Source organism: Accipiter gentilis, chromosome Z (genome assembly GCF_929443795.1).
Source record: "Accipiter gentilis chromosome Z, bAccGen1.1, whole genome shotgun sequence".
Taxonomy (NCBI): domain Eukaryota; kingdom Metazoa; phylum Chordata; class Aves; order Accipitriformes; family Accipitridae; genus Astur; species Astur gentilis.
Window position 1 is genome coordinate 58,124,638 of NC_064919.1, and position 22,695 is coordinate 58,147,332.

Consider the following 22,695-nt stretch of genomic DNA (forward strand, 5'->3'; position numbering starts at 1 on the left):
TGAATTATCTTTATGACTTAGTCTAGGGAAATTGATACAGGTATGCTTGTCTTTTCTTTAGGGCATTCATAACAATGTATGTTTTGCATTCTATTACCAGAAGTAAAATTCCAGCTTTCCAAGTTAATTTCAAATATATCTTTCAGTTCTTGCACAAAATTATACCTTCTTGCTTTCATTTATTGAAGCTGAACATTCAGCTAAGATTTTTTTAAATAAATACAGTAACTGTATTGTTATCCACTGTACATTCTAACATTCAGCTAACACATTTATTATTATTCTAACCAGAAATCATTAATCACTGCTTCCTGTGGATGTTGTTCACCCTGTATATTTATTTTATGTAGAAAATATTTTTCTACTGTTCTCTTTCCTGTATTCATATGTTTCCTGGGTATACTGTTCAGTCAAACATTACCTTTAAATTAAGCCACTGTGAGTCCAAAGCATCAAGTATTTATAGATCTTTTTAAAAGGGGCTTGGGTTTATAGACAACAGAGAAATTAAATATTTTTATAGTGGTATTCTTTTTGATGATAGAGAGCAAGGTATCATAGTCCAATAAATACTGACATCTGTACAACTGGGTTACAAGAGAACTTATATGATCAACTAATAAACACCTTCCTAATGGAGTAGTTCAGAAAAAAAATCACAGTCTTTCTCTTGAACAAGCACAGATATTTTGTGTGTAGTATGGCTATGATGCTGAGGTGATTGTGGCTTAAAAAAATAGGAAGTTCTGCTTAGGCTCCTAGATTAGATGTATCTCAACAATGGTTATTGGACTGAGGAGAGATGTTTTGATAGCACACACATGAAATTTGCATTCCTTAAATTTCTTTTTACCGTATTTGATTTCAGATAACCATGCTTCTATTGAAATAATACCCTCTGCATTATTTTGGGGGGTTTATGATTTATGCACAACAGTATACTTGGAAGTGTTTTTATTTTATTCAAACACTAGAAAGTAACTAGTAAAAACTTGATCTACTCTCCAGAACTTTCTGAGAGCATCCAAATGCTTCTCAAGTATTTCTTTGTTACTTGCAGATTTTGTGTCTTCAGTAATTTTTTAAAACATTTGAGTTTCTTCAATTTTCCTTTAGTTAACAGCTTTAGTATTTGTTGCCTGTGGTGTTGCAAGCTGTATCAATCAACTTTTACTTTCTGCTAATTTTAAAAGCTGATTTTTCCTCTCTAATAGCATCAATGGCAACATTTTATTTGCATACAGTAGTTAAATGGTTTAACATACTTTACACTTTGTTATGTGTAAGTCCCTCATTTTGTAGTTTGGTACATTAACTCACTTCTCACAGATGTCAGTGAACTTCTAATGATAAATCACAATAATAGATTTAAAATAAAAATAAAATAGAAGTGAATTCTTAGAGCTTAGTTCTGTTTCTTTCTAGAACCCCTACAGTTTGGTTTTTTGCAAGCCAGAAGGATAGAAACTTTAGCCTTTAAGAGAAAGAATATTCTAAATGCTGTAACAGCACGAGTTGGATTTTCCAGAAAAATACTAGATTCTAAGACTTAGGGTAAAATCCAAATAGTGGCAGCATGGCAACAGTATAAGCAAACAACAAAATCTGCAGAAAATTCAACTGAAAGAGCCACTGGTTTTGCCTGTCTTGTGACTTAGTCAATCCATTTTGGCTTCTCATAGTTTTGACAGGTTTCAGCTTGTTTCTTTTCCCTACCAATTTCATATGTGCATTTTTCAAACCAAGCAGGCATTTTATTATACTTCCCCTTTCTGCTTTATCTTATTAATGAATATGGTTTGTTTGCTGCACATGTTCTGCAGGGAGAGAGGAAGTTTCTGTTAATGAAATTATGTCACAGTTAGGTTATGGAAGTCAGTGAAGTTGTATTCTAAATTAACTGCACAGTGAGACCAGCATATCCTTCAGTGTCATTTCTGAATTACCTGATTCCATGTTCTGATTTCAGTGGTTTAGGGGTTTTTTTATTTTCATAGGTTTGCACAAATTTAGAAAATGTCTGTTGTTAACTAAAAACTTTGCAAACTTTTACTGTGTTTGTACTAACCTATATAAAAATCAAATGGTGTCCTTTCTGCATCAAGTATCATTAGAAAGCTGTAATATTCATGTAAGGTCAGTTATTATTTTTTGGTCCCAGTCTCCTAGCACCTAGTAATTTAAAAGAAAAGAAAAGGGTGAAAAATGAAATAAGGTGTAGGTTAGTAGTGAGTAAAATAGGGAAATAGAGTAAAAGTCTGGATAATTTAAAAAAATATAACTTACCAGTACCTTCTTACCAGTAAAGAAATTGTAACAGTTTTTTTCCATGCATCAAAAATGGCTTGAATTTAACTAAAGAATTCTGGAGAGCTGTTTGATGTCTAAACTGTCAAAGTTCCACTTCTAAATAAAAGACAGCAGATCTAAAATTGTTAACCACTGTCTGCTTATGTTTCATCTGAAGCTCCTGAAAAACAATTTTTTTCTTTTTTTCGTTCGTCAGTTTCATTTTGGAAGTGATTTTCTAATGCTGTTGAAACTGGTTAACTCCTGTGATGAGTTACCTGTCACAGTGCAAGAATTAAGAATTTTGCCCAGCACATTTTATGTAAAGCACGGTGGAGTAAGTAGGTGGATAATCCTGATTCCTAGCACCAAAGGATTAGGTTGGCCTTTATACGTTAATTAAAAGGTTTTTTGCATAACTGAAAAACTCTGAGAGGAGTGTTATTTTTATGTATTCAAAACATTTTGAATCCTATTTCAGGAGCTGATGGGTCAGTAAAATAATACATTTTGCAGAAAGTAATGGAACGATCTTAAAGTATAGGTTTAGATTTACAAATATTTCCAGAAGTTGATCTTCTGCCTGTATTTGTAATTATAATGTATAATGAGAGAGAAGTTAAGATTTCTTCCCAGATGAACTGCCTGGATTGGAGGTAGATTTATCAAGTAATAACAAGCTCATCCAGAAGAATTCAGTGCTACCATGATGCCAGAGATTAAAATTTTATTCTTTATTAAAGTTGATGAGAGTTTCACTATTGTCTTCCAACAGTCATAGGATTTTACACTGGACCATTACAGAAAGTGAAACTTGATATAAATGCCCGAGAGATAGGACAGGTATAGGCATCTTCTTTTTTCCCAAGCACTGAAGTTCCTAAAGTTCTAAAACTGTTTGTTAATCAGCCCAGGAGTCTTTCTGTTGAAAAGTGTACTTTCTGTCTGTCTTATGTTATTGTATATTTAGATTCATGTCAGTAACAGCTAGAATATTGAACGGATGTTTTTGGGGGAACTTACTTTTAAAGTAAAATCTCAGTAATTACATGAGACAATGCTAGTGTATGTTTACTGGAAACAAAATTAAATGTTCCCAACTGATTAAAGTGCTTCTCAAAGTAATGCATCGAGAGTGGAATTTCTTGTCATGTTTCTGAAGTCAGCATGGAGGTTTACAATCTGCACAATTCCAATTTGAGTGATCATTAAAACACACTTTATTTAGCTTTGGGGTTTCTCTTATTTTCTTTTCCAGTGGCTACAGTTCTTTTTCAAAAGTGCAAAGCATCCAAGATGTTACCATTAAGATCTGGGACAGAGTAAATTCTCAGTTGTGTTGGAAATGACAGGAATGATCTTCAGCCTCTCAGGCTGATTATCAAGACATTTGACCATCCAAACCAGCATTCCCATTTGTATCATTGTGATTTTTTTTGTCCTTTATAAAAGATTCTGAGAATTGACTAATGAAGAGTTTAGGTTTCCAAGTAGCTTTCTCAGGCCTTTTATGCTTATGAGAGAAGTTTGATTTGAAAAGTCTTTCAGTATCCTCAGACAGTAGTGTTGTTTTTAATTAAGTTAATGAAACATCATTTTTGAATTACATAATATTTGGGAGGTCAAGCTATTTGGAAAGGGAAAGATTTAATTCCTTTTGGTGAAATTAGCTCTATTTATGGTATGCTGTTCCTAAGCTAAATTCCACAAGAAATTGGTCGTGGTGCTGTAATGTCACCTTTATGAATTCTGTAATGCATTGTTAATGCTTTAACTTCCTTAGTATTTGTTTCTTCCGTTATTTACAAAATAAATAAAAATATGTAAATTCTTTTGTTACTTTTCCTCAAAATTTTATTTTGAGATGGAGAAATCAGAGCGAACATAGATTATATGATCTTACTTATGAAGAAGTGAACAGAAAGGATAATTTTGTACTTGGTATTTTTGTAGGTATAAGCCTATGCAGAAAGTGGATGGAGTTGCAGATGGCTTCACAGGAAGTGGTCAACAGACGGGCACATCTGTTGAACAAACTGTAATTGCCCAAAGTCAACATCATCAACAGTTTTTAGGTATGAAAGCAGCTTTTATACTGCTGTATAAATAAGATAAACTTCATTATCACTGTGAATATCAAGTCACAGAAGTACAGTAGTTGCTTCTAAAGTTATCATGCCCTCTTTAAAATTCTTAGAATAGAACAAAAAGGCACTTTAATTACATATTCTGTGTTGTGAGCTTTATGTAATATTTAATATGCATCATGTAAGTATAAAAGGAAAAATACGCAAATTCTGTATTTGTGTGATGTATTTAATATTATGTAAATCACAATGCAGTTGCAGTGCAAAGTTATATTAGACTTGCATATTGCAATTCCTGCAATGAATGTTGTTCCCTGCATGTGCATAACAGTGCATTTTATTCCATAAAAGGGGGGTGGGGGTGGCATTGCATTACTACTACAGGTTAGCCATCCAGTGGGCTGTTTTGGAAGTGTGCTGTAGTGTTATAAATGGAAAGAGCAAAATAGTTTCAACTAGAACCCCAAATTTCATATTTAAAAATGTCCAAGTTGTAGATTCATTGATCCAGCTAAGCATGTATTCTCACTAACGGAAACAAATGGCAATTCAGTTATTTGTTTATGTAGAAAGACTCTTTGGCTGTGTTATTGTAGAAGGTGTAGGCTTTTTTGGTTGAGATTTTCAAGCACCAATCCTTTGGCCTAATTTGGCTTTTACTGAAATCATTTGGAACATAAGGGTAGCATTAAAATGTTTTGAATCTTCCTTTCTAGGTGCCTTTCAGTCCAGCATATTTCTCTTATATCAGCTTGTCTCTTGGAAACATTTGTGACCAATAGTAAAAGCACACATTGGTTCTACTTGAAAGTCTAGTAACTTTCAAAGAAAAATGTATATGGAATTTACTAAGCCCCATTATACCTGGCTACCTAGAAACTCTTCAGTTGAACAAGAAAAAAACTATTCAAGGATTAATCTTTCATACACTGACACAGATATTTTCTTCATCCTGTAATATTCTGAAAACGTGTGTGTTAGCTTTTCCACATAGGTGTATTATGTACATGACATCTTTTTAATGTCTTCAAGAATAATTTTATATTTCTTTTTGATTAAAAAATGCTGGCTGAATTTGTTTACAATTTCAACATACAACAAATATGAAAGATTTTTGCCTTTGAACATAATGGCCTTTTGGAATTTATTTCTTTGTATCATCGTTAAATTTTTTCTTAATCATACCATAACTGGCACTGTTCACAACAGCCCTCTTTCATTATGTTGTTATGCAAATAGATGCATCTCGAGTACTTCCAGAGTTTGGAGAAGTTGAAATATCTTCTCTACCTGATGGTACTACCTTTGAGGACATCAAATCACTGCAGAGTCTTTATCGAGAGCACTGTGAGGTATTTTCTATAAACTATTTATTTTTTAAAGTTCATGACTTCTAGTGAAGGTCAGTACAAGACAGTAATGCCATACATGTAGCAGCCATATTAGTAGTATGTAACTTTCCCCCAGGGTATTTTGCTTGTTTCATTGGAAAGGACATTAGTAAAAAGTTTTTTCTGGAGGGTCCCCTTTACAAGGGAAAAAAGTAATATATAATAGACACTGAGAATGAAATGTAGGTATGTGTAAGTTTTCAGAATGTTAGAGAAACTAGACTTCAGATTGTACAAGCAGATCTTTGGTTTAGTCAATAGGAAATGTAAATCAGATTCAATTATAATTTCTTTTTTTTTACATTAAAAGCAGTAGCTTTTTTCTCATTTTAAAGAAACATTGAGGTGTTTAAGCCACATTTGCTATTGAACAATATGTCTCTTAAAATTATTTTTTAAGGTGCTTTCAAACCTGTACTGAATTATGAAAATGAATAAAACAGCAGGTTTCCTTTGTGTTTGCAGTAGCATTAAATATTTTCTTTGGGTGAATTCCTCTAATATGTTTACATAGCCCATGCTCATTTCTGGAGGCTTCCATCCATGTGCTTTTGGCCTTACTCAAGTCTCTGTGCACACCAGTTTATAGTGCTGGATGATTTATGAATATCAAAGGTATAAAACCAGAAATTTATAACTTGAGAAATGTACAGTTTGCCTTTGCTCCACTACCTAATGAAGGAAAAAAAGCTATAGATCTAGCTGGAGTTGAGAGTGGGGGGAAGCTGGTTAGAAGACAATCTGTACTTGTGTTTTCTTTTCTCAGGCAATACTGGATGTGGTAGTGAATCTTCAGTTCAGCCTGATAGAAAAATTGTGGCAAACTTTCTGGCGCTATTCTCCCTCTGCTCCACCTGATGGCACTACTATTACTGAACCAAGGTCAGGAAATGTTTCTCTTCTTTTACTGCTTTATAAAATAATACTTTTTAACACCCATTGCAGGTTTTTACCTGCTGTAAATGCATTATCATTTATTCGTTTGCTACATTTTTTTACACCAGCAATCTGAGTGAAATAGAAAGTCGACTTCCAAAAGCAAAACTGATTACTCTGTGCAAGAATGAGTCTATTCTGAAGTGGATGTGTAACTGTGACCATGTGATGTACCAGGCTTTGGTGGAGATTCTCATTCCTGATGTCCTTAGACCTATTCCTAGTAAGTTGAACACCTGAAACATTTTGTAAGGATTTTTGGGCATGTATGTGTATGGTGGTGGTCTTGTGCCTCACAGGGCAGCTTTAGGAATAAGCTTGGAAGTTAGGAAAGTTGTGTATCATTTATCCTTAATTTTATTGTGTAGGAAGTTGTGCTGAGAGTTGATGTATGCTTTGTATTTTAAAAGTAACTGAGGATTTGTGGTGGGTTGACCCTGGCTGGATACCAGGTGCCCACCAAAGCCGCTCTATCACTCCCCCTCCTCAGCTGGACGGGGGAGAGAAAAATATAACGAAAGGCTCGTGGGTCAAGATAAGGGCAGTTTAATAAAACGATAGCAAAGGTTGCGCGCGAAAGCAAAGAAAAAAAAACAAATTATGTTACTCTCTACTTCCCATCAGCAGGCGATGTCTGGCCACTTCCTGGGAAGCAGGGCTCCAGTACGCGTAGTGCTTGCTCCGGAAGACAAAAATGCCCCCCCCTCCGTCTCCCTTCACTTAGCTTTTATATCTGAGCTGACGTCATATGGTATGGAATATCTGTTTGGTTAGTTTAGGTCAGCTGTCCTGGTTATGTCCCGTCCCAAGATCTTGCCCTGCCCCAGCCTGCCATTGAGGGGAGGGCAAAAATGTTGGAGAGACAGCCTTGATGCTGTGCCAGCGCTGCTCAGCAGTAGCCAAAACACTGGTGTGTTATCAACACCTTTCTAGCTACAGAGCTGCAGAGCACAGTGCTATGAGGGCTGCTATAGGGAGTACTAACTCCATCTCAGCCAGACCCAATACAATCTCCACCCCTTATTCCATACCATTTGTGTCCTGCTCAGGTCCCACATAATTTAATACAGATATCTTCTAACCATACTATTGTATTTAATTCTCATTACTGAAATCCTTTCTTACCAACACTTACAACTGAAACTACATACTTAAACAACTTTTATACCCAACGTACAGATTTATACATTCTTATTAATTACTATCCCTTGTCCTTTAAGAGATAGATATTCCGGGGGCTTCTTCCACTCCTTCAGATGTTCACACACAGGTTATGACTTGGGCCCCATCCATCAAGATGAGTGGTCAGGACAGGAGAAGCAGTACGATTTTAGTGCAGTTGGAAGATCTAGTTTTCAAGATATAGTTTAATATTAAAGGTACTTTTTTCTCTGTGTGTTACATTTTCAGGTAAAAATGTGTTCCTTTCACCCTGTTTGTAGACTACCTGATAGACTTAGACATAAGTCCTGTGGCCCTGAGCCAATGTGCACTAATGTCAGTCAGTTCTTCCACTAAATTCAGTAGGTTTTAGTTGAAACATTACATATTAATCTTTGATTAGTCTGAAAAAAAATGTGTATGATCTTTGTGATTCCATTTTTGGACAGTTAGTCTTTTGTTGCTTGTTGGTGGCTGCTGAAATCAGTTTTAATGACTGTTAAGGCAATGAAAAATTAGCTCAGAAATTTTTGGCCTAATTTATTATTCCAATTTACTGGTTTTTTCGGTCATACATCCTGCATGTATGTCAGTAACTGTCCGGCCATTCAACCGTTACCAGGAGTACAGCTTTCTTTTCAAAGTTAATTTTACTAGAATCCATTGTTGCTCCAGCAGTGTATTTTTATGGCTATTTTGGGTAGAAAATGAATTTATGTGAAGAAAGTTGACCTCCTTTATAAAGCATTTATTGTATTACATATGCTATGCTAAATATTATAAAGAAATCATGTTAGCAACCCACTATACACCTCGTAACTCCTACATATTATATACTTTCCATGAAAAAACAGTAGTCACTTTAAAAAGTTGGATAAATATTTTTAAAAAAATTAGGGCCTTAAGTAGCTTTGCAGCTAAAAAAGCTGTTTAGTCATGCTGTGAACACCTATTCTACTATAGTGACTCTAGCAGTAATAAGTACTCCATAAGAATATTTGCACGTAGTGCCTTGCAAAAAAGTTCTGTTGACTTTTTGCTTGTCAGTGAAATAAAATTAGGCTTTAGTAAATTATGCATGACACACACACACACAAAAAATGGAACTGGAAAGATATATAATCTGAAGGTCAGCCATTTACAAAGGTAGTTTTACTTTTTTTTTAAGGAAAGAGTAAGTTCTTGGTAGAGAATGACATAATTTATCTTTTCATCTATGTAGCAGAATGAAGGAAAAATGTTTTCTCAAACACATGCAATTACTGACAACCATTACTTGTGTAAATTATTTTGCATTAGTTTATATTTGATATTTTACTTTTCTATATAATGACAATGCAAATAGGTAGGATATTAATTTTAGAATAATATAGTCTATCACAAGTGAATAGGCAATGATAAAAAACCCCACAAATTTAATTACAACATTTAATAGGTTGAATTAAAATTTTCTCTTCTAAAAGCACATTATTTTCTGAATAAAAAGGTGGTGCAGGCATGGGTTTTCATCAACCCTGCTCTTGGCCTTGCTTTTCACTTGCTTCTCCTGCACAGCCTGGCAGTCTCTAAAGAAGTTTTTATATGATAGCTCCTTAGCTTGTGCTGTCTTCCTGCCTTGTTTCATAAGATGCATTGGGCATTGCCAGTACAGGGTTTCAAGAAAATAGGACACAATCATTTAATATCAATAACTACAGGCATCAGGTCCTTTTCATGCTATTTCTTTCTTTCTAGAATTACCAGTTGTATTTGAATAATTGATACCTACTGTGTTTGACATTCCTGTTTTGGGATAATTATCAGACTTGATGTAAACACATCATCTGATCCAGGACAAATTCATACCAAGAGACTTCTGCTTCTATTTTGTGAACAGTCTAGTGGTTTTCTGCTCAGAAGTCCACCCACTGAGCTACCTTTGGAAGACAGCTAATGTATTTTCTTATTTTTATTTTTAGGACCAGCTAGCTAAGTGGCTTTTTCTAGTCAGCTTTCCTGTTATGATGGGCCATACAAGTTCCCTCTTCACTGTTAAATATTTAAAATATTATTAGTTTTTTAATTCCTGCTTTTGACTTAAATTATCTCTAGCCATTACAAGAGACCCAAGAGGAAGGCTTAAGTTTGTGCTTAATGGTTGACTATGACAACAGTGAAGCTGAGTGAAGTAGACAAATTCATCATCCTCTGTGGGAAAACAGCAGTTTATAGGAAAGTTGAGACTCTGTAGAGGAAAGGTAACTGTAAATGCTTCATCAAAGGCATGTTTATGATTTTTTTTCCTGAGTAAATGGAAAGAGATTGACAGCAGCTGCTCAAAGTAGGTAAAAATATTAATTTGGAAAGTCCTTGAAGTAAGCATATGATTTTTTGAGGTTTATCTTTTTTGATGTCTAGATTTTCAGTGTTTTTCTTTTAGAAAAGTCACTGTCCTACTCAGCTGTGTGATAGATGTTACTGGAGGAGGAAAAAAAACCATTGTGGAAAAAATTGTTTTATTTTTAACCTTTGTGTTAAATTTGTGAGCTGAAATGTTTAGCGCCCACAGAAGGAATGAAGAATTGCTGTGAATAAAACAGCAAAATTCCTTTTCCTAAGAAAAGTGAAGTGCTGTCCATTTGAGTCAGGAATAAAGACCATAATTATCTAATGTGTTTGGCGATAGACCAGAGCTATTATATTTTAGAATGGACTTTTTGCACCTTCACAAGTGACAGAATGGACTGTAACAAACTTGCCTGTGAGTTAGTTTCTATCATAGGTGGAGAATTTACGCTAAAATTATTTCCACACTGTATTACACAATTCCAGGCAGACAAAAATTCAAAGTACTGGAAAGACTGTAAAGCCTTGTTTTTATGAGATTTGCATGTCAGAGGGTTTTCAGCTGAGAACTCAAGCTTTTTAGGTGCTTATCCAAATCAAACTTTCTATTGGTAACTGCCATTGCAGCATCATTTGGTGTGTGTCTAGTAACGTTTAACTATCTCAGGCCATTTACATTGCACCATACTCATCATGTGATTCTCTGAAAGGGTTTTCTTGTTTTTCTGTGGTAGCCAGATGAACTTAAAAGAAGGCTTTTAGGATGTAGGTACTTAAGGTTTTGGTAATGGCTAGATGCATACTTAAAAGGATGGAGTATGAGAAAAATTCTGTATTTTATATGATATCTCCAAAGCTCATTAGAAATTCATGGTTGTTCTATACAATACTGATGCCTGATAACCTAATTTAGATATTTCATTTCTTCAAAACTTAGAATTCCTTTCACTTGCTCCTCTTCCTTCCTGTTAAAGGCCTTTCTTGAGGTCTGAGCTGCTTTTCCATATTTATTTTTAAAGGAGACCAGCATTACAGTGATGCAAATAATTTTGTAGTGTGTAGTTGGGTGAAAAGGAATAATAAGCAAATTATAAGTGAAAAAGCAGTAATATTTTCCCTAAATGTCTAAGTATCATTCATATAGTATTTGCATTATTCCTTCCACTTTGCATTTTCTTATTCTATAGGTAAGAAAATGGGAGTGAATACAGACTTAATTATTAAATGCACAGAAATTATTTACAAAGCAGGACAAGTCAGCTAGGTGATTGACAGGATTGAAGAAAAAAGCTTGTTCTCCATGTGGAAACCTCAAGGGGGAAAAAAACCTGTTACCATAGAGTGTTCAGCTAATATAGATACTTTGTAAGATCAAATCGTGTTCAGCTAAGCATCCAAATGTGTGGTCAGTTATATAAATTACTGATATGTATTCTACCACTTGTCACTGCAAATTTGAAGACCTGTGAAAAAGAAGTCGTGAAGAATACATTTTTTCTTTTAGTAAATTTACTTTGCTAGTAGAAAGCTTTATTAAAAAAGGGATCATCAATAATTCAAATGGTAAAAGAGCATTTCTCAAAGACAAGTTCTATCAGCATTAATTTCTTACTCTACCAGAGTATTGAGCCTTATACACAGAATCCAGTCAATCTTTACTTAGACTGTTTCTTCTCACATGTAGCTAAAATAGTTTGAAAATAAATATTATTTCTTCTTTCTATTTTTTTCCTCTTCACTTTTGTAGTTGCATTAATTCCCTACTTGTCTTTAGAAATCTGTAGTTTTTTCTTTTTGTCTCCTCCTTTTTGCAACCATCTGAGTGGATGCTATTATGTCAATTAGCAAGTGGTAGGTATGGGAAAGTGAGGTTTCTACTACTCAGGAGATAGGATTTTCTTTTTTCCAGGATCAGTTCTTTGGAAAAATACTTCCTGTACTCCTCCTTTGAAAAATTAAAACTTGCATTTTGAGTAGTGCAGATTGCTGTAAGGGCTTCTTCAATTTCTCTCTAAATCTCTGTCAGCCACTCAGCAGTTCCGTGGGTGCTACAGTAAAGAAACAGAGATGCACACAGATTCCACAGCCATTTGAATAATCTCACTTTCAGTCAGTGAAAAACACTCCTACATCTTACTTATTAGTGATATCTGTAAGAACTGCATGTGGGATTTTGTTCTTTAAAACTGAAGCAGGCAGCACCATGACATGGCTTAAGGTTACTTTGGGCTTATTTGAGGAAATGGCTGTATTCCAATAACTGGATTTTTTTCCAGAGTTTTGCTCTTAAAAGAGGTGCTTAGATGAAGTGGAAAGCTGAAAGTTTGTGATGGAAATTTCCATCACAACAACTGATGCAATTACTGATGTTCTTCTATAGGAGTGCCCAAAACAATACTGCTGGTCACAAACTTCTTGAAAGACTGTTAGGTGAGGAGGTCAGAACTGTTTATTAAAATAGAACTAAAGTCATTATTGCATAATCTATATCTGAATGAGGCATTTTGAACTAGACTGGATTTGTCCTTTAGTAAGTAAAAGCAGCGAACCTGAACATTGAGTACGTAAGTACTGAGAATGCAAAACATTTCAAGACAGTTACATTGCTTTCTTTTCATTCTGTTTTTATTCTTTAATGCACAGGTGCCTTGACCCAAGCCATTCGCAATTTTGCAAAAAGCCTTGAAGGTTGGCTTTCAAATGCCATGAACAATATTCCACAGAGGATGATACAAACCAAGGTAGACAAAACTGTTGCAGTATTATTCTTGCAATGGCAAACCAAATGGGCAGTACCATCTAAAAGCAGTAACATTTTAACTTTATTGCTAAATTTCATGTTTAGCATCAAGCATCAAATAATGGGAGAGTAAATAAGCTTTGTCAAAAAATTATAAGGAAGACATTTGATCTGCTACATGGACATAATTCACCTATGAGGACTTGTTAATATAGAATATTAAAATGAAGGTAAAGACTCAATCTGTAGAATTAATGTACAGATAAAGAGTACAATATGTAAAAATAAATTAATTTTTTTCATAGGTTGCCGCTGTAAGTGCCTTTGCCCAGACTCTGCGAAGATACACATCTCTTAATCACCTGGCTCAAGCAGCTCGTGCTGTGCTTCAAAATACTTCTCAAATCAACCAGATGCTCAATGATCTTAACCGTGTTGATTTTGCCAACGTTCAGGTAAAATGTAGCTTTAAATAACAGGCCTTTTAAAAAAATCCACAGTGTTATTTCCTCTATGATTTTGAACTTTATTGTTAGCTGTCATTATTCTATCAAGAAAGTGAAGTAAGAACATTTTGCTGATTCATATATGCAGTGATTCAGTCCAAATGTGACAGCTTACACTTTAGGAAAGTAAGAGCTCAGAACCATTATCTGCTTCCATTTACTGTCTCGAAGTGCACATATTTTTCCAACTTCTATGTAAATGTAGAGAAAATACATTCTTGGAATGGGTACCATGAATCACATCTTAGTAATAGCATAAATTATATTAGATCTCAGATAGTAGCATAGCTTCTGAATGTCTCTAAAAGCTATTAAATGCACAACATTGGTTTTAGTAGAGACTGTTTCATTATTTCAAAGACAATACCAGTAGTATACTTTGTATCTAAGTGCCTATGCTTAAATTTACAAGATCTCCTGAGTAATTGATTAGATTAGAAGAGATTAGAACTAGTTTCCAGTTAGCTATAGAATGTAAGTTTATATTTTCACTAAGCTTAATTTCTCCACGTTTCTGCTCCTCCAAGGAAAAGTATGTTTTTCCTTTTGCCCAGAAAAGTGAAATGTTCCAGATTACTGGTAGCTCTGTGTTTGCCCTTTTTCCTTGTGAACGAGTGTTTTAATGCACTTGTTAATAATCTTAACAAAAGTTAGTCAAAAGTACTTGACCAAAGGTACAGTATATTAAGTATTTTAATATGTTAACATAGATACAGAGCCTGTGAATAAGGTGTTAACATGGCATATGATAGCTGGAGTTTAAGGACATGGCTTGCAGTTAGTGAGTCTTCATTTTTGTCTCTTAGTTTCTGAATTGACCAGCTAGCCTTATTTAAACTTGGTAACAGTCACTAAATTGCTTATTATTGTATGCAGAGTGTGTTTCTCCATTTGTGTGCAGTTTATGTTGTACTTTAAGTAATGTGTAATCTATTACTGCCTATAGTCAGCAAACAAATCAATTCTTTAAAGCAAAGCTTTCTTTTATTAAGATGATATAACAGAAATTGTCTTTAAGCTTAACTTCTTCAGAACGAAAGGAACCTTGCACTTGATTTCTTGCTCCTTCTTTTATTACTTTAGCCCCCCATTTAATTGTTCTTCCTGCTTGCCCTGCCTGTTGTTCCAGAAAAAAACTGACAAGTCCAAAATATTTCAGTAGAAAAGTGATGAATGAGTAAAGTAGAAGCCTTTTTTGAAAATGAATGTCGAAAACTACAACATACTTTTGTCATTTCTATTGTTTGTTCTCATGTCTTTATCATGCTCTTATATGTTATGCTTTTCCCACCCATTTGCTTTCAACAAAATTATGATAGACATAAAAATAAAAACTGCTTCTTAGTTTGTCTAGTAAGTGGGTTTTGTCCTTTTCATCCCTTGAATTGCTTAATCTTTGAGAAAGAATTACATTCTGTGCTTTGGCTTATATATTGTTAATTCAAGAGTTGCCTTGTGTTTTAACAGGAGCAGGCTTCCTGGGTGTGCCAGTGTGATGACAACATGGTTCAGAGACTAGAAACAGATTTCAAGATGACTCTTCAACAGCAGAGCACTCTGGAGCAGTGGGCTGCCTGGCTTGATAATGTAATGATGCAAGCGTTGAAACCATATGAAGGAAGACCCAGCTTTCCTAAAGCAGCACGGCAATTTCTGTTAAAATGGTCTTTCTACAGGTAGTTTTTAATAGACCTCTAAAACTTTCTAACTATTCTTTTATTTACTGAGTTCACTGTAGTGAAGTTGAAAGATGTAAATATCAAACAGTTGCTTGCTAAGTTGTGAAAAACATGGAATTTTTTTCAGAAGATTATTGTTGTTAACCTTGAACTTGGGGCTACTTGCAAATCATCAGGGACTTAACTGATCCTTGTTTATTGTTTTGAAGGCCATATGCAAATGAATGCAGGTGGAATTTTGTCCTGAGTTAAAAACTTAATATGAATTCTTGGGTTGAATAACTACTGAATTGTTAAGCCACTGGTTTTAATATTATTTATTCAAACACTGTGGTATCTATGTTTACTAGATAAGGAAGACAAAACCTGGTTTTAATGTGTAAAAAGAACATTAAGACAAGCATTCCATGTTAGCTGCTTATTGAAACAGTTATCAGAGTAAACCTCGTTCCTTGAAAATGACTGTAGCAACTACTTGCTGAAGATATCAGAATTTGTCAATATAATATGTACACACAAGCCTATCTTTTTGTAATTTTAAGTTTCAAAGTTTTAAAATCATAGCAAATAAAACCTTTGTATTGGGAAGGCGGACACAAGAGAAGCTATTGTTCAAGTTTTCAACAAAGTTTTTTTCAAGTTAGGTTTTACACATGCTCAAGTATTGGTAGTTATGCATATATCAAAACACAGAACTGAAAACAAAACAATCTGGCTATTTCTTATGTAATGTGGTGTCCAACAATACCTTCCAAGAAGGAGACAAGCAAATTATTGCCTTTCCCGGAGATCTCCTTCCAAAGACAGCATAGATCAGACGTTTGTGGATAATGTTGCTTTTGAGAATATTGGTTTTGAGGTGAAATGTCTACATTACTATGACATGTAATACATAAATATATTTTTTTCTATTTTTGAATAGCTCAATGGTGATTCGAGATTTAACCTTGCGCAGTGCTGCTAGCTTTGGCTCTTTTCATCTGATCCGCTTGCTTTACGATGAATACATGTTTTACTTAGTAGAACATCGTGTTGCTCAGGCAACAGGAGAGACACCTATTGCAGTTATGGGAGAGGTAAGATAATATGTAAGAGACTAGACTGATAGATTTAGTGATGAATTTGGGTATATGTCTTTGAGTATTTTTTAAATGTGGAGCTGTAGGATGTTCTGCAGTATAACAATAGATTGGGTTACAAATACACACAACAGTTTCAAACTTGTTTCATTGATTTATTGTCAGAGTACTAAAATCACATTGCATTCTAATAACCAATTATTTCCAAATTACCTTGCTTCTTTATAAATCTGCATACAGATTCATGTGCACATTTCGAAAAAGGTTGATCAACATACAACCTTTTCCAGTTTTTGAGAACTGAATATTTTATGTGAAAATTAAAAAAGAACAGAGTAATACGAAAGTGTTGCTTACATGCATCTGTTTACATGTATTTGCACTCGTTTTGAATTCCCACACAAATGTTAACAGAAGTGAGCTGAGTACCCCCGTTGACTTGAGAAGGATGGCTTACGTGTAGAATTTTGGCTTGTATGGTACTGTTCACATACATGTAATAAAACCAGCACAGACATCCACAGAGGTTTGCAACACAGTTGATTTTCATACATGTGTTTCAAAAACTGTTGGTTTAAAAAATAGAACAAGAGTATCAATTCATAACCAGTTTTTTATACTCATCTATGGCATTTGCAAGGCAAAGTTTATCTCATCCCTTTTTTTTCCCAGTAGTTCATCTAACCTTTTATTTTGAGTGGAGGGTGAGGAATGCATGACTTGTCATCAAAGAATTGCACTTCAAAGTGCTGGAAAATGGATATATTTGAAAATATGCTAGATAGTTAATAGGACAGATTTGTTACATTTTTACACTTGGGAGTCACTGTATCATAGTCTATGTTACTGATAAATTGCAGGTCATTTTGCGAGTTGATTTGGCATCAGGTATCATTCTTCACTCAAGATATATTGATAGGCTCATTAAATACTATAAATAGATGCTGTACTTACAAGAGAAATTGGAAATATCTCAGCTTTATTTGTCAAATGATTTTATATCATGTGGCATGACATGTTCCAGAAAGACTGAATAACAGTGTTTCTGCTTAGTGACCCACCAATGGTATATTTGCTTCATCTCTTTCTTATATTTGCAGTAAGGTTCTACAGAAATATACAGTTACTACATTCTTGCCTTCTTAACAGACTTTGCATGTTTTAGACGCAAATGTAGTGTAGGGTCTTCTAAAAAGTTTAAGTAGACTGAAGATGGAGATACTATGAGGAAGTGAGTAACCCAGAACTTTTGGAGGTGAGAGGGGCAGAACAGAAGTAGTAAATGCCAATTAAATGCATGTCTTCTCATGTTTCTGTGTATTCAATGACTGTGACTGAAATAAAGTGAAGAAATCTAAGACTATGGTCTGACAAACACTGTAAGACAGTATAAACTGGTGTTGCAGCTGAGAAAAGCATTCTCGATTTTCTCCCAGCTTTGGACACAGGTATTGGCAAAATTCTCCTGAAAAAAGAAGGGTATCATCATTTGTGGTTAGAAATGTATTTATCTAAATAATGTACTCCTTTCATTTGAGATTCATTGATGGCATTTTGCTCTGCTGATTCTTATTTAAGAGAAACGTAGAGGATTCAGGGAAGCAAAGGGAGAAAGGTTGTACATCTAGCTTGTAAGCAACGTTTTTTAAAAGGTCTTTTTTTGATGTAAGTAATTCGGTTTCCAGATTGTAACCCTTTCTCAGCAGGGCCTTTCATCTACCTTACAGGTAGATTTGCAACACTGTGACACACCGTCATTTTTGTTCCAGCACCATTAAAGTTGTCTCTGGGAAATTTTAAAAAGAGCTTTTTGTTAAAATATTGGCAGTTCAGAGTGGGTATCTGTCATAATTTATGGCTTTATACAACACAGAAATAGCTCACTTCAAGCAACAAAGGCCCTGATGAAGTAATCTTGAAAAAAGTTTGTATTTCCCCATTTTAATTTTTCAGGGTTTACTTAGTGATAATTGTCTTAATAAGCACAAGACTAGGATGGAATGGAAAATGAACTGCTGTACTATGGATGTGGTTGCAGCCAAGATCCTGCCTTTGAATGCTAGCCTCAAACCAGTGGAGCACAGATCTGCTCCATCACAGATACTCTAAGTTCACATTTGCCTAAGACTGTGTCCAGTTTTTTTATTGTTTATTTTGCAGTTTGGTGATTTAAATGCTGTGTCCCCTGGAAATATGGATAAAGGTAAGCATTTTAATCTCTCCAGAGTATAATTCTGTATACAGCTAATGTGTCTCTTTGAGCAAAACAAGTCCTTATGTTTTAAAAATACAGTAAAACAGAATTTAGAGCTGTATCATGCTTTAAAGTGCATGTATATGTTATATGGATACGTTAATATATTATTTGGATACAATAAGCTATCTATGTAATATGCAGCTTATAATAATGACTAGAATATTGTAGATTTGTTTTAAAATAAGAATATATTTTAAAGATGTTTACTATTGACACAAGAAATTTTTACACAGGTTTTAGTTATATCTGATAGGACAGAGGAGGGTAACAGCTGTGGGAAGAAAGACAGGAGTATGCTTATGTATGTTTATCTGTAGTAAATGTTTTACTAAGTGAAGAAGGCAGAATTGCATGCAAGTAGTTGTCAGATAACTTGACAGTGAAGAGGACAGAAAGAAATGAGTTCCTTATAACCTCTTCATGCCATATTTTGACATACATTCTTATACTCACTAGTTGACTAATTTGGGGTGACTTGACCGCAGATCACTCAACTAGTGAGTATAAGAATGTATGTCAAAATTTGGGGTCAGGTCACCCCAAATCTTTTCACCTCAGTTTCCCTATCTGTAACTAAGAGTAACAACTCTTTTGTTCATCAAGTCTTAGAGATAAGAGGCATTTTGCAATATGAAGTTAACATTGTCAGAAATCGTTTTTGAGATTGCAGTTGTTTTTTCCACACACTGTATCAGCAGAGTGTAACTCAAGTGATCAACACTGAGAGTCTGTTTACCTATTTGAGATAATCACTGACTTTTTCCATTAAAATTTTATATTTTCATTTTGTGTTTTATCAGATTGCTAGTCTTCCCTCTATTTTTGTATTTCAACTATTATTTGCAAAATAAAGGCCCTTGTATTAGAATTTTTTCCCTTCATGCTAGTTTCATGGTGGTTTGTTTGTGCAGATGAGGGCAGCGAAGTAGAAAGTGAAATAGATGAAGAGCTGGATGAAAATGGAGAGCCACAAGCCAAGAGGGAGAAAACAGAGCTAAACCAGGCATTCCAGGTTGGCTGCATGCAGCCAGTGCTTGAGAGTGGAGTACAGCAGAACCTCCTGAACCCAATTCATAATGAGCACATTGTTTCAACCACTCAGACTATCCGACAATGCAGTGCTACTGGAAATACATATACTGCGGTCTAATATGAAACCTTGCCCGCTGACACACACCCCATTACATTAGCCCTTCGGGTTTAATCTGAAAAAAAAATAAAGAGAATAAGTCTGAAGGTCGACTGTTGTCAAATTTTAGCTGTGCTGAACATTATTTTATTGGAGTTGTTAAATGGAATGGGTGTATGTATTTTGCCAGATCTGTTTAAATAAAAAAAGAGATTTTTTGTAAACAGAATCGTTTTACATTGGCCACTCAATATGAAGAGTTTTCTTAGTATCAAATGCAAGGAAGATTTTTGCAAAGCTTAATGTTAATGTTTTTGTCGTCTTATAATAATTTAAATTTTTTCATAGTTTTTTAAAAATATTTTAATGTTAATTATTAGTTATGATGATTATTTCATATAGATAAGTTTTTAATTAGATGCACTTCTGTGAAATATCAAAAGAACTATTTTCTTTGATTTACACTGGGGGCATACTTATTTGACAGCAGATGTATCAAATTTGTTATAAAAGGTGCTTTTCATTGGACAACAAGAAGACACTATTTTGATAAAATTGTGAGCATTCAGGGGGAATTTTTGTAATAATGCTGGAGGGTTGGGAAGATCTCGTAGTTTCTTTCTGTGAGCAAGAAGCAAGTTTAAATGACAGAATTTTAACAGAATGTGGTAATATGTACGTCATAAACGTACCTAATTATCTGACCATCATGTAAACAATGCAAGCTTCCTTTAAAATCAACAGTTCCAGATATTATTTGCATACCAGTTCCTCTGTTTTGAAGACTACTGATTCTATATGTGGGGCCACTCAACAGGTGCTTTTGGCAGCTGAGTGGTACTGTAGTTATTAGAAACTGAAGCTAAAAAAGAAGTGACTTTATTATTATTATTATTATTATTATTATTATTATTAATTTTAAGTGTACGTGCTACTTATGCTGAACTGGACATATAGGAAAACATTCCATTTGGATGACTTTCTTCTATTCCAGGTCTTTTCCTACTAGTGGTTCAATCTGCTGCTCTTAGAAAAGATGATTTATAGAATGCAAGGAATGTAGCAACCTGCATCATTTTCCTTTCAAAAATATTTCCTTGTTGTTAAAGTGAATTTAAATTTTTACAAAAATTAGATAAGGCAGTGTAACTGGCACACCTCACTTGTACTTATTCCCAATTGTGTAGAATTTGAATAGGTGGCTAGATGGACCATTGCCATTTAAGAATGTACATCAGGGATCATTGTACCTCGGCTATTACACGGTGCCTTAAACAGACTGAAGCTAAGACTTAGTACTTTTTGTTATTCTTAACTCTTAAATTAATTCAACAAGGTGTGCCTGTCATTTTCAAATTCCCTAAGAAGTAAGGACAGGTTACATAGCCTTCAAAAGAATAAAAGGATTTTTTTATTATTAAATGATTTTAATATCCCTCTTAGAATGACAATAAACCTATTTTTTCTGATTTCTAGCTGGATTTCACTTTATTACAAATAAAATTTGCTTGGGAATTTGGAAAGCAAAACTAGCTTTAATGCCAACTTCAAATGTCAAAATAGATTGACCATAGTCCCAAGCATGATTATATATTTTCTAAAACCTTGCCTACTTTTAATTTTAAAAATTAAAAAGAAATAAATGAGCAGGTACATAATGCAGTGCATGTTTTCAATTTCTATATTTTGTGGGGTATCAGCCAGATATTACATTTTAATCATTAAAGAATGACAGTTTATAGAGACCATATTAATTGACATTAAACAACTCAAATTTTTCTTCTTAAACATTTCATTATGCAGACACATGAATTTGCTATACTAGAATTCTGGAAATAAATAAGCCAAAAAGTGAAGGAGAGCACAAAAATATCAACTTTACAGAAAAGACTGTGTAAGAAAATTAGGGATTATTTTATTTTGGTTTATCTAGTGTGTCTGAAAATGACTTAAAGTCATATATACCAAATGGGAGAAGAGCATGTAAAATGAACAGCGTATTAATAGCAAACAAGTTTTTTGCTAGAGTTTACATACGCTCCAAATACAGCTGCACATCAACTGAAATGTCCTAACATTATTGGTGTACAAAATTAAATTCTAATTCCTTTGCAGAATTGGGAGGTGAACCCATCCTGCTCATTCTATGTAGTCATAATTCCTACTAATGTCAGTAGATGGCTTTTGCCTCGGTAAAAAGTGGAAGTGAGGTTTATATTCATTATTTCTACACTCATAAATGCACTGAATCTCATTATAGATTTTGTTCTCACATATATCGCTCAGTGTGTCCTGATTTTCCCTTGGAAATCAGCACATCTGTACCCTTCACCAAAAATGCTAAAACTAAGCTGTGATAAATATTTACTCCCCTTCATTGTGCATTATAAGATGTTTACAAGTAAAATAAAGCGAAATAATTCAACTTTTTTTTTTTTTTTCATTTTCAGCTTTTTTTAATACTGTAGTACTTGTTTCAATTTTTGTGTTGATGGACCTATAATGTTTTCTTATTATTGTCCTTTCTTGGTTTAATGTTGGATTTGTTGTTGCTGAGAAAAGAGTATGATTGTAATAGGTAAATCTAGATTGCTAAAAAAGGTGGGACCTGAGTATCTTTCATTATTTAGCTCCCCATTCCACTCAGTTGTTCAGTGTTCACAAAGTGCAAAACAAAACTGAACAAAAATCTGAATACAAAAATGGAATGTATTTCATAGCTTCTAAAAACAATGAGTTATCAAAACAAATTGGAACTATCCCAGGTTCAGAAAACTGAATGGAGTCTGTATTCCTGTGCTTAAATTCTAAAGATTTTACCAGAGTTTTTTAGAACTATGTTACTGTAAGCTGCGTTGTATACTTACAGATTTAGGGGGTCTTCTGTTTTATTTTTACATTTACTAAAATTTTAATCAAACACTTAGATAAAACATTTTGCACACTCTTGCTATTTAATAGTTGGAGTTTAGTAATCATTAAACTACAGAGATACAAATACCTCAGTCCATATTCTGTAATGTGTAGCATGCGGTTGCATTGCCATACCAGCTCTAAAGTCTATTGTTAGTGCTCTGGAGAGGTGTAGCATGTATCCACAGGGTAGACATTATGAG

General features: G+C 34.2%; 1 protein-coding gene across 2 annotated transcripts in view; it reads left to right on the forward strand.

Moving 5' to 3' along the window:
* Positions 1 to 19,895, forward strand: part of RFX3 (regulatory factor X3) — a 129,630-nt gene extending 109,735 nt beyond the window's left edge. The window contains exons 8-17 of one of the 2 annotated variants that reach the window (XM_049796260.1): positions 4,243 to 4,364; positions 5,616 to 5,728; positions 6,534 to 6,649; positions 6,772 to 6,926; positions 12,833 to 12,930; positions 13,235 to 13,384; positions 14,903 to 15,111; positions 16,037 to 16,190; positions 18,354 to 18,396; positions 19,362 to 19,895. In XM_049796260.1, the coding sequence (XP_049652217.1) occupies positions 4,243 to 4,364; positions 5,616 to 5,728; positions 6,534 to 6,649; positions 6,772 to 6,926; positions 12,833 to 12,930; positions 13,235 to 13,384; positions 14,903 to 15,111; positions 16,037 to 16,190; positions 18,354 to 18,396; positions 19,362 to 19,600 (1,399 nt within the window). In that variant the 3' untranslated portion in view covers positions 19,601 to 19,895. Of the gene's footprint in view, positions 1 to 4,242; positions 4,365 to 5,615; positions 5,729 to 6,533; positions 6,650 to 6,771; positions 6,927 to 12,832; positions 12,931 to 13,234; positions 13,385 to 14,902; positions 15,112 to 16,036; positions 16,191 to 18,330; positions 18,397 to 19,361 lie in introns of both variants that reach the window. The other variant, XM_049796261.1, reaches the window with a different exon arrangement.
* The last annotated feature ends 2,800 nt before the right edge of the window (positions 19,896 to 22,695 follow it).